Here is a 12,481-nt window from a genome sequence, read left to right as displayed (position 1 = left end):
GAACGATTCGACTGAAAGAGAGCATTAGGACATGAATATGTCCCCGTTCTCTGAAGGAGATGAGTGAGCCATCTCTCAAGACAACCTTATTGCCGACAGCCGAAGAGATGTTTGGCATCAGAGTGGCTTATTTGCGCGCAACCATTCGGTTTTGACAAAGTGGACATCCTGTCCACACAGTTGATTGGACCTTTGGCGTGATTGCAAAGGTCTTCAGCTAATCGTACAGCTGAGAGTGCGCTCCCATAGAGATGGCTCACTCATCTCCTTCAAAGAACAGGGGACATATTCATGTCCCAATATTTCGTCTTTTAGATAATACTATCTTCTTTGCCTCTCTTTTTCTTTCCAAATCTTATTGAATGACAATTTTGTATGATAATGTGCTTCATGGAGGCTATTGCTATTGAATGCCAGTTTACGAGAATATCTTATTATTAGAACGGCATAATTATAGTATTTTTTATCTTTTTGCCATCACAATTTGCCTTTGTGTAAGTGTAGGAATGCATGATAAATGCAAATATGTGAGCATTGCACATTTATTTCCATGGAGAAGTGGTACTTTCTACGTATTCTGCCCAAAATCGAGAATTTTGGCGGCCATTTTGTTTTTTGCCCATTTCATGGTCAAAAACTCAAAATTCAGCTTGGGAACCAGGCTAGCTGAATTCAGGGTACTCTAATTGTCTTAGAAAACTAGGTTCCCAACTTTTACTAAAAAATGCTTCTAACACCCTTATAAAGGGCCTTTTTCTGGAAATACTTCTAGTCTATTATGTGGTTAAGTACTTTGAATAGTGAAAGAGGAGCAATTGTGCAGCATAATGACATCTGTATCCAAATTTGAATTTGTTTGCATTTGAATATGCGAAAATGCTCCTGGCACAAAGAATAAATAATTGCCATCTTTGTTGCTGAAAGAGTTGTTATTATCGTCCATTGTAATTCTGTATAATACATTATACTTCTGTCTTCCATCATTTTCATGTCCTTGAGATAAACATAAACACGATCCATTATTCATTCATACCAAGTGTGTAAAGTTAGTTGCTAAAGTAACCTCTAAGCCTCTGGCTAATGATATTTTACACCTTCTAACAATACAATGGCAGGGAGAAAAAGCCTATTATGATTGACACTGTTCTCACATTACTGTTATGCTCAAGCAGCAAGCGTTAATTGCAATCAATATTGAATGACTGAGCTCAGGTGGTTATTCTAAGGGAGGTATGGCCATTAGAATCTTGCTCCCTTATGTGGCAAGAATCAATGTACAGCTCAGAGTCGTTGCTAGGACGCCCATTGCCTTGGCGACCAGGAATTGTTTACACTGTGTGGGTAGATCTTTAAGCAGTGACAAAGACCTTGCAACCAGAGTACCATTACCGTGGCCAAGATATTTAGGCAAGGACAAACTCAGCCCAGGTGGGTTTTCTTTTTAGGGCCATGCTGAATTCTAGAGGAATTGTGTAAATGTGCATGGAAGAGGACGCGCTGTCTCTGAGCAGGTAAAATCTCAGCATTTTTTACTAATATATTACAGGCTAACCCTAGCCTTCACTCTAACAGTAGCAGTGCTGCATGTGTTCACTGAAGGACATTAGAATAGAATGCACCTAAAATGCTCTTTATGACGTCATCAATTGCACCCATAAGAATGTTTTTCTCAGGTAGAAATGCAATAAGGTTTTGATCATGGTTTGATTTCCATAAAACAGAAATAAAAATAATGATATTATATATTTTGAAATTGATTATTTCCTAACAATATTTTGAACATAATGGTCTGAATACTGTAATAAAAAAGTGTAACGCTAATAAAAAGAAATGAAAGTCTATTTTTCTTAACTTCTCAGTCTCTGTTACACATCAGTACACAAACAAAATGCTCAACAGTAAGGTGATATGTTTGTTTGCTCTACTGTAGTTGCTGTTGTTGTTGTCTCACTCCCCTACTGTACAGGCGGTGCTCCCCCGGTCAGAGGTGAGAAGCACAACACCACCACCTCCCCCGGATGGAAAATCTCGCCACCACCCCGGCAGTCTGGGTCAGCTGGGAGTGATGTCATTGGAGAACCACCGGGCAGCGGTAGGGTCAGACAGTCACACTGACACCCTGCCCAGGCAAGAGGAGGCGAACGGGGACCACACGGGTAGAGACAACCTACCACCATCACCATCACCATCACCACCAGCAAGAGACACATCAATACCAATACCGCTTCCTCCACCACCAGCACACCCCAAGTCTCCACAACAACAGCAGGCAAAGAGTGAATCCGATGGGGAGGAGGACGACGAAGGGGAGGAGGAGGAGATCAGCGGTCTGGGTGACAACCAGGCTGGAGAGGAGGCCCCATGCTCGGGAGCAGCAGGTAAACAACAAGGTGAGACGGAGGGAGGGAGGCCCCTGGGGGAGCAGGACTGTCTAGGGTGCACCGGCAGCAGCAGCATGGGGGACAGGTGAAAGGCACAGATGGAGGTGGGCCAGGTGTGTGCTGAGGGAGAGGGAGAGGGTGAGAGAGAGAGAGAGAGAGAGAGAGAGAGAGAGAGAGAGAGAGAGAGAGAGAGAGAGAGAGAGAGAGGGAGGGAGGGAGGGAGGGAGAGGGAGAGGGAGAGGGAGAGGGGGATGGAGAAAGAAAACAGGCCATCATTAACCTGTGTAGCTCGGATGCGGTGCTCGTCGCAGCTCGTCTGTGCCATATGCTAATTAATCCCAGCGAGATCGCCAGGAGTTCAGCTAAAACAAAAAGGGAGTGGAAAGAGTACTCCCATGATGCAATGATGCACGATCCCTCATAACAGACACATCTGTAATGATACGATTAAGCAGTATGAAAGCACAAGCCTGTTTGTCGGGCACTTCACTTAAAGCTGCACTGTACAAGGAAAGCATGGTTACAAGCATTTGTCATTTAGCGAGGATGGAATATTTGAACAGTCCCCTGGCACTTAAAAATAAAGAGAAGGGGGGGGGGAAGTGTGCAGAGAATTCTCTCCATCTCATAATGACAGCTTATCTGACAGACCTAATAACATTAGCAGAGATAAACATCCATAATCTCCCTGAAATGTGTGTTGTTTGTCAAGCGTCTGGCACTTGTGCTAAATGGCCTGCCTGTATTGCCTAGTGCCTATGGCGTTGTATAGGCTATGGCAACACCCACATGTACTCTGCACAGACAATCTGCAGCTGTGTACATAGAAAGCCTCGGAACATGCAATTAAACGGAGCTTTGTTTGAAATATGAGCTGGGCTTCGATTGTTGGTTCTGTAAAATGAAAAGGAGAACATAGGCGACTGATTATAAAAAAACATACCTGTAGAGCAGTATTGTATTACATGCTCTACAGTCTACACAATATGAGCTAGGCTAATTATCGATCAATCTGTAGTCAATATTATGTAAATGCTACTTCAAGCTTTGAAAACCCTGCTTTATCAATACTGTTTTAGCGTCTAAAGTAGCCAAAGTGCTATTAAATCTCCTACGTAAGAAACTGTGGCCCAGTGTCACCTAAAAAATCTATAAAAGATGGAACACGAATTTTGCAGGCTGCTCATATTCGATGTGAGGTGTGAAAGGGTTAAAGTCTGGCGGTGTTGTTTTTTTTTGCAGGGAAGTAAAGGTGTGCTTAATGAAACAGCCTGCGTTGCCGGTCAGGAGCACAGGAGGAGATCAGGTGTCTCCCCCTCGCTGGTGACAGTCCACTTCTCCTCTCGGCCTAATTATCTCCTCTCCTGCATGTGCGGAGGATTACAACAGCCAATTTCCTGGTGTCTGTAGTGCCCGTGTGCACACCACACTGTGCAGTCTGCTTCTGCTCGTGTAAAAGGCCCCCCATTAATGTGAATATCAGTCTGTTGGGTTTGACGGGCCTTAACGAACAGTACAAGATGTAATTATGCTCCTCTGTCTCTCCAAATCTTTGCTTTAAAAGGTCATACTCAAATCGTGGGCGCCTACAGTATATCACGAAAGTGAATACACCCCTCACAGTTTTGCAGATTTTTGAGTATATCTTTTCATAGGAAAGCATTACAGAAATTTAACTTTGACACAATGATTAGTTACCTTTTAACAACATATTTAACCGCCTAAATTTCTCACTAAAAGCTCACTTGTTTACCACCACATATGCTTGACACCATCGAAAGCAAATTTGTTTATCTTGGTCTCTTCAGATCACACGACATGGTTCCAGTGATCCATATCCTTGGTCTGTTCATCTCTCTTGAGACCAAGATAAACAAATTAGCTTTCGATGGTGTCAAGCATGTGTGGTGGTAAACAAGTGAGTTTTACAAAAAAGGTGTATCTTCTCGATAGCCAAGCATGGTAGTGGGACTGACATGGTTTGGGGATGCATGAATGCTGTCAACATTGGCAATCTGAAATACACCTAAAAGAAACATGCATGTCAACATGCACTGTGACTACTGAAGCAGATCATGATATTCTCCATAGGATTGCATTCAAATCTCACACCAATCTATTTAAGCCAGATGCAGACTCAAAATTTAAAAGTTCAATGCAAAGAAAGCTTGAAACGCACACTGATGACCTCCCTTGTCATCCCTTTTCATTTCGTTTCATTTCGAGACGATTCGAGCCAACATAGCCCCTTCTCTACCGGATTTTAGTCTGGGGTGTACTGACTTTTGTGAGCACATGTTCAAACATTAATGGCTGTATTTTGTTATTTTGAGTGAACAAGAAATTTAAGTGGTTAAATATGTTGTTAAAAGGTCAATAATCATTGTGTCAAAGTTAAATTTCTGTAATGCTTTCCTATGAAAAGATATACTCAAAAATCTGCAAAACTGTGAGGGGTGTATTCACTTTCGTGATATACTGTATCTATGGCTTGCCTAAATGATAATAAAGTTGCAAAGGACAGTAAAAGTGTATGCTACCTTAGGACTTGTCCACCTGTCCTCTATAATAGCCTATTATGTTGTCTTATGCTCACTTACATTGTCTAAGCTTTCCTGCTTTCATTCATTTCATTTCATTTAACTCATGTCATTTTGGGGGAAAACATCTGAAAGGTAAAACATAATGCAACACAATGTTTACTATGCTAAAACTTGGATGAAGGCTACTTCAATGCATCTTTGACAATGTGTTGCATTCACAGCATTAACACGACAAAACATGGGCATCACATGCATAACAAATACATTATTAATAAACTGTTGAGTTGATGCTTGTGAGCTTGAGAGAAACCCGGGCAGGTGATGTGCTTCAATGCTAGTCAACCTGTTGCTTGCACAACACGAAATAGCATATGAATAACAAGTCTGGTAAATTTATGAATCCCGCACACTGTTTACACTGTTCATTTTTTGTTATTTTATTTCTCAATGCGAACAACACGCTTCGCCCCAGTGTGTCATCAGGTTCACTCTCAGTGTGTGGTGTTTTCTGCACTTTCTATTTTAGTTTTCCTGTTTTTCTTGCCTCCCACCTACCCTACACCTGCTGCTGAGGCCTTGTGCAGAAGGACTCTATTGAACTCTAAACGTAGGAATCCCCTTTGTCTCATTGCATGTCTTCTTGTTGAATAGATGTTAGTGACCTTGAGAGGAACCTGGGTGGAGATGACAGTGAAACCCCGTGCGAAGATGACAGCGGAACACCAGAGGAGCTGGAGCAGCAGGGCTCTAGAACATCAAGGAGTTCCGACAGAGAAAGTGGCTGGAGGTCCCTGGTGCCTCAGGAACCTGGGCCCTTCTACTTCATTGGAGGCACAAATGGGGCACCTATGTGAGTGACTCACACGTACAGTATGAATACAAGTACACACAACAATGAAATCGTATGGGATTCTGATTTTTCAATTCCAATTAGTTCTGCGGCCATCTTGAAAGTCAGCCATTTGAAAGCTTGCCTCCAAAAGTCTATAAATTTATGTACAGTACCTCATAAAAGATTATTGATACAAATAATTTTGGTAAAAATCTGTTCACCAGTTCAAGTTATTCCGCAACCAAAATCAGCAACATCCCCTGCTGCCTTTTCCCTCATCTGTTTATGTTTTCTTCAATTTTTTCCAGATTGACTGCATACTGTGAGAGCAAAGGCTGGCAACGCATCTATGACAAGTCCCGGGAGGACTATAAGTTGAAATGGTGTGAAACCAGATCAATGGCAACTTACTATAACTTCAAGGAGGGTGAATACTCTAAAACCTGTCTACTCTCTTTGATTTTCACCCCAGATCATTTTCAGTGATGTTTTACACGAAATGTTTTTAACAGAAACATCAAAGGAAGGCGCATATACAAAAAAGTTGCAAAACTATGAAATTGGAAATTTATATGGTCATGTCACAATGACAACACAACACTTTGATATGATTCAAAAACAACACAATGAAGCTATGCAAAATGTACTAAATTGTAGAATCTAGCTGAGGGGAACATTGAATAAATATTCAATTGATTCACAAATGAATAAGGTTGCTCTGTTAGAACACACATGCTGTTTATATGGGCAATGTTATCTTATTCATTCCCATGGCAAATCTAATATTTAGGTGCCTCATATAAATATTATAATAATGAAGTTATCATTCTTTGATTTGCCATTGTTGAATGCCTTTCTGTTACTGCGTAACTACTCAAAATGAGTTTTGATACTGTATGTCAAAGATCAGTGACAGTGCCAATAGAATGCCACCTGTCTTCATGCTTGAGTGATTTTGTGTAAATAACTTCATTTATATTACCATATTCTTCTTTGTGGACAGGCCACAGGATACTAGCTTATATTACACAGTAGGTTTACTGTTTATCTGCCGATGAATGATATCCTGTTCGTCTTTTTTTTTCCCCAAACAAGGTAACACGTTTAGCCATTTCCAATGTTCTCCAACACATGCTCATTTCATACCCAGGTGAGCAGTTGGTTTACCAGATCCCAAACAATAAGGTCCTGACGTCTAAAATTGGACTGCTCAACAGCCTGAGGGAGTATGACAGAGTCAGCAACAAGGTCAACCAAGGCAGAGGACTGAGGTACAGGTAGCTCACTCTCCAAAGGTTGAGGTGTGCAGAAACGCGCTACAGTGCGCATGACCGTAACTACCATTGAGGACACAGAGGTCATGACCTCTGTATTTTTTTTTCAGTAATAGCCTATAAAATTTATCTATGATGAAAATCGATCTATGATCAACAATGATAAATTCAGTCTGTATACACCACCCCCATTTATCCTCAAGGCAGTGATTAATGAAAACAAACTGAAGAGTTTGACTGAAGTGTTTGAAGCATTCTAAATGTAGAGTATGCAGTACAGCATGCAGTATTTGACCTCTGTATTTGAAAATGTCTGGTCACGGCTCTGACGGTTTACTGTATGGAAGTTACTCTCAGAAGTGCATAAACCAAAATGGCTGCACTGACAGCTACATGCTAACTTCACAAGTACACAACAAAATGGCCAAAATTAGATCTAAATTATGAACTGTCTTATTGGGCTGCATATTCCATTTATGTAAACAAACTATCAAGTCTGACATTCTGCAAGACTGTAATTCTGTTAATAAAAAATGGTAAACACTGCAAGTGAGACTTAATTTCTGTCCGCCTGTCATACAAACTGTAATTCATACTGTAGCCCGTTTTATGACTTGGGTGCTGTACCCTCTTTATGATGTCTGTGTAATAGACTGTTATTTCTTAAATGATTAGCCTGCATGATTTGTTTAATCTACTCAAAGGATGCTGAAGATGGATGAATTCTTCCCTGACACTTACCGTATGGATGTCAAAGATGAGAGAGAGGCGTTTTTCAATACGCAGGAAAGTAAGTCCACACACACACACACACACACACACACACACACACACACACACACACACACACACACACACACACACACACACACACACACACACACACACACACACACACACACTGGAGGCATGCTGTGCAATGCAATGGCAGACTTACTGGGATAGTAAACGCAGGCAAAATTAAATGGCTTATGTCCGTAAGCACAACAATGAAACATGAAAGTCTATTATTGATTCCATTATGCAAAACCATGGTAGGCCTACACATGATAGAGGAGCCTAACAGCCTAACACTTGGTAATCTGACTTTTTGAATTGCACTTCATGATGTTTTCCATGCCGTGAATACCTCCTCGCATATTCCCATGACAAAGGTCATCACGAGATGAAATCAGATTACGAGGGCATTGACAGATAAAGAATCCAAAGCGCTGCCTGGCGATAAGGGTTACTTTGAAACATTGCCATCATCATCATCACATGACCCACCACCCAGAGAGTGTTTATAGACTCATTGTCGGTCTGGCAGAGCAGGTGGGCCAGCCCAGGCAGGCAGTTTGTGGCCAAATGGCACCAAAGAAAATCCACAATAAATGTTGCAATGTCAAAGGGTAACTTCAGCCAATTTCAACATGCAGTTGTAATGCTCACACTACCCTTGACTTGTCACTACCTGAGATTTTTTTTTTCTTCAACCTTTCCGAGATCCTGGTCATTGTAATGGGGGCAGGTATTTGTTTACATTTCAAAAAAACATCTTTATTTATTCCCAAAAGCATCCAAAAGGTTATGCAACATCAGTAGACAACTAGCAAACAGCGATACCTTTTGGGAAAATATTTGGAGTATGTTAAGATTTTTTTTTAAATGTAAACAAATGGCTGCCCCCATTAGAATAGCTCCGATCTCGGAAAGGGCTGAGCCAAAAAATGCAGCGTCACCACCGGGTACTGATCAGTCAAAGGTAGCGTGAGCAATACAACAGGATATTGAAATTGGCAGGAGTGCTCCTTTAAGTGGAGTTGCCTGTGTAGTTGCCTGAAGTTGCCCTGAGTGCCACCAGTGGCCCACCTCTTTTTATGTTCTATTTTTTTGTTAACCATTTAAAAAAAAAAAAGGAACCGATCATGTTGCTGCCTAGCAACATTGCTCAAAAAGTTGCCCTGTGTATTATCACCCTTTTAAGAGTAGAGCAATACCATGAGTTTTGCTGTAAATCCCACTCTCTAATGAACTGAATTAACACTAGCAAAATGTTGACTGTGTTCTGTGTAAAGACATGAGTCCAACCTGTTTATTAGCTGCGATGCTCCTGCAGGAGCATGTGAGAGGGCCATCAGTAGCGGCAGCAGCAGCAGCAGCAGCAGCCCCAGCGTGTGGATCTGCAAGCCCACGTACCTGAACCAGGGCCGGGGCATCTTCCTGCTGCGCTCCCTGGAGGACATGGTGGCCTTCCGCCTCCGACTGCAGCGCAGCGCCGACAAGCAGAGTGGCAAGCTCCCCTTCCGGCTGCCCCAGGCACGGATTGTTCAGAAGTGGGTAAAAAAAAAAAAGTTAAAAAAAAAGACAAGGAGGGGGGAGTGTGTGTGTGTGTGTGTGTGTGTGTGTGTGTGTGTGTGTGTGTGTGTGTGTGTGTGTGTGTGTGTGTGTGTGTGTGTGTGTGTGTGTGTGTGTGTGTGTGTATGAGAGAGAGAGAGAGAGAGAGAGAGAGAGAGAGAGAGAGAGAGAGAGAGAGAGAGAGAGAGAGAGAAAGAGAAAGAGAAAGAGAAAGAGAAACAGCAGAGGAGGGCTCTGTGTTAGGCTTACTAATGTTATCTGGTCTAGGCTAAGCCATGAAACAGTGTAAAAATAATGTGCCCCCAAGCGAAACATGTAGGGATTGCTGAGAAAACTCATTAAAGTATGTCACCAATGCATAACTTAGGGGTAGAAAAAAAACGATTCGTTGCTAATTAGGGTTTTTATTTTAACAATTGATGTGCTTCTCAAATTGGGCTGCCTGAATTTCAATCCTTCTGGTTTATGCTCCGGTTTCACATACAATCTCTAAACCGTTCATTACTGCAATAATGTCATACAATAAGGGCATACTCGACCAACCTATAAAAATAAAAATCACAGTGCTATACAGCACTTACATCATGTGATAAAGAATATATTTGTTCTTAAACATATTCAGTTTCAGTGTGTGTGTGTGTGTGCACGCGTGTGTGCGAGCGTGAGCGTATGTGTTGCAGGACAGGGGGGTCGTTGAGTTGTTAGTAGGTGAATTCGACATGTGACAACGCATGCATGCGCATTTAGACAGCAATGCACCCTGGATGGAAAATGCTGCATGACGGTTAGATTTCCTGTCAAACTTCGAAATTTCGTCGACGTTGCGTTGACGAGGTGACATGTCACATGGTGTAAAACTATCGCGGGATGAATGCGGCTGCAGTCAGATCTTGCAACCTCTGCAGTTGCTTATCCCCTTCAACGCTCGTCGGCGGACTGCCTCCGAGGTCACGCGCCCATGAACTGGTTGGTCAACAACTCACTCACGTGTGTATATGGGTCTTGTCTCACACCTCTACACAAGTTTGCGCAGGTCCCCACTTCAGCTCCTCCTCACTGCCTGTCCCCCCACTCCTCACACGTGGTGTGTTAGTAGAGCAAACCTGTGCGAGCTCATCGTCTCGTTCATATTTGTGGCCGACTTTAAATGCGCTGTATTTAATAACACCCACATCGTGACAACAAGTTCTCACTCACGTGCTTCCGTCAACGTTGGTCGACAGCAACAAAGTCGTATGGGCTTAGTATCAAGTCTTTAATGCCAGCCATTTTGATTTAGCACATGACCCATGGGGGGAACTAAGAGGCGCTGCAGGCCAGTTGGCATTGCTCTCTGTGCAGAAGGTGTGGCCGCTGTGTGTGAGAGCCCAGTCAGCCCTAGTCAAATAAAAACCAGCGCAACTCCATGACCCACAGAGGCACAAAAGCGTCCAACTCCGTTGAATACCACATTTGCATGTACATGTTAGGGTTTCAGCCAATCAGGCTTGTTGTGTTTCACACTGCAGTGCTCTGCCACTTCCAAAGGGGGCAGTATAAACCTTCGTCTTTTCACGCCAAGGTCAGCTAAAATGGTACCCAGCATCAATCACATATATAATGACATTTATGCAAACTACTTTGCAAAAAAAAAAACAAAGAGAGAGAAATCATTGGAATGGAAAATATGTTTTGTCATTTCACCGGAAGGCCATTACCTATATGGGCCAGGCGTATCTATCATGAAATCCTGACATCAGCGAACTGTGCAGGCCTGAATCCTCATAAAATATCCATAGCGTGCATGTAAAATTCCGTTAAAGTAATTACATGCTTTCAGTGTAATGTCCTCATAGCGTCATACATCAAAGGTAGAACAGGGGTTTCCTTCTCAGTGCAAAGTCGAGGCAAACCTGACACTGTGTATATTGAATTAACCAGGTGGCCCCACCCCGTACTATAACATTCTCACATCATGGATCACACCCAATTCACAAAGTAGAGAGCTTTAATCAGACCAGAGCATACACTAATGTCTACGCCTAGGATTTTAGGATTAGTTCCCAAGTACAGATTTTTTTTGAGTAGTGTTGGAAGTTAAAATAAAATGCACAATATTTTAGATGAAGCTGGATCTCTTACCATACATAGCTGATACCACTGATAATCCATAACGTAGTTAGTTTGCTTAACCATAGGATAGAGCTTTTAATCAGTAAATTACACCAACGGAGACACTCCAACAGAGATGTAGAAATATGTGACATGTTAAAGTCTTCAGTGAATAAAAAAATAGAAATCCTTAAAGTTTTAGATATAGCTGGCTCTATATGTACCGTATCTCTGTTACGATTAAACACCGAAAATCAGCACTGGGGTGTCAAAAGTAAAAGTAAAAGTAAATTCATGGTGTACGTACAACTCTAGCACATGATATTATATAGCTGTTAAACCATTGACTATGTTATACCTAATGAGGTAGATAGACTGTGTGGTTAAAGAAAAACACTGAAAACCTAGGAACCCACCATAATCTTGATCGAACCAGTGTAGCAGAGTCAGCTGATCGTAAGACAAGAAGGCCTACACAGGTCTACCTTGTACTCAGATAAGTTACCAGTGTTGGAAGGAAACTGTTTCTTTTTTTAACTTTTACTTTTTACTTTTGACACCTCTGTTGACCATCCAGAAAGGTTGTCTGTAATGTGTAATGCTTACAGCATGCTTAACCATACACAAGGCCTTGTCAACGCTAAATGACAACACTCCAGTAGAAGTGATGAGGAGATGTGCAGATAGATGTGTGGGGTTAACTGTCATATGAGAGTTTTCACCTTGACCTTGACCTTTTCATGACAATGACCATGAAAAAATGTCTGATTTGCATTTCTGTTGTTGTTACACTAACATTTCAGGCATTAAGAACTTTAAAAGTACCGTGATATAGAAACTCTCACAATAGGGAGGTGCTCTGGCGCAGCGCGCTAAGCCCCCCACATTTGGGCTTGCATGCCCATTGGGACCCTGGTTCGAGTTTGATTTCCTTCCCCTGCCCCATCTCTTTCAATGGTTTCCTGTCTCTTCTCATACTATCCTGTAATAATATAGGCCAGAAAACCCCCAAAAAATACTTAC

General features: G+C 42.0%; 1 protein-coding gene across 3 annotated transcripts in view; it reads left to right on the top strand.

The window, feature by feature from the left end:
• The first annotated feature begins 1,312 nt into the window (after window positions 1–1,312).
• ttll10 (tubulin tyrosine ligase-like family, member 10) overlaps window positions 1,313–12,481 on the top strand; it is a 17,748-nt gene continuing 6,579 nt past the window's right edge. The window contains exons 1-7 of one of the 3 annotated variants that reach the window (XM_063207650.1): window positions 1,313–1,511; window positions 1,967–2,378; window positions 5,576–5,774; window positions 6,065–6,183; window positions 6,907–7,033; window positions 7,735–7,820; window positions 9,129–9,345. In XM_063207650.1, coding sequence (XP_063063720.1) covers window positions 2,066–2,378; window positions 5,576–5,774; window positions 6,065–6,183; window positions 6,907–7,033; window positions 7,735–7,820; window positions 9,129–9,345 — 1,061 coding nt within the window. In that variant the 5' untranslated portion in view covers window positions 1,313–1,511; window positions 1,967–2,065. Of the gene's footprint in view, window positions 1,512–1,966; window positions 2,391–5,575; window positions 5,775–6,064; window positions 6,184–6,906; window positions 7,034–7,734; window positions 7,821–9,128; window positions 9,346–12,481 lie in introns of all 3 variants that reach the window. The other 2 variants (XM_063207649.1, XM_063207648.1) reach the window with 2 other exon arrangements.

The sequence above is a fragment of the Engraulis encrasicolus genome, chromosome 10, assembly GCF_034702125.1.
Source record: "Engraulis encrasicolus isolate BLACKSEA-1 chromosome 10, IST_EnEncr_1.0, whole genome shotgun sequence".
Lineage (NCBI taxonomy): Eukaryota > Metazoa > Chordata > Actinopteri > Clupeiformes > Engraulidae > Engraulis > Engraulis encrasicolus.
Note: the sequence above shows the minus strand (reverse complement) of the source record. Positions and strands in the feature narration are given on the sequence as shown.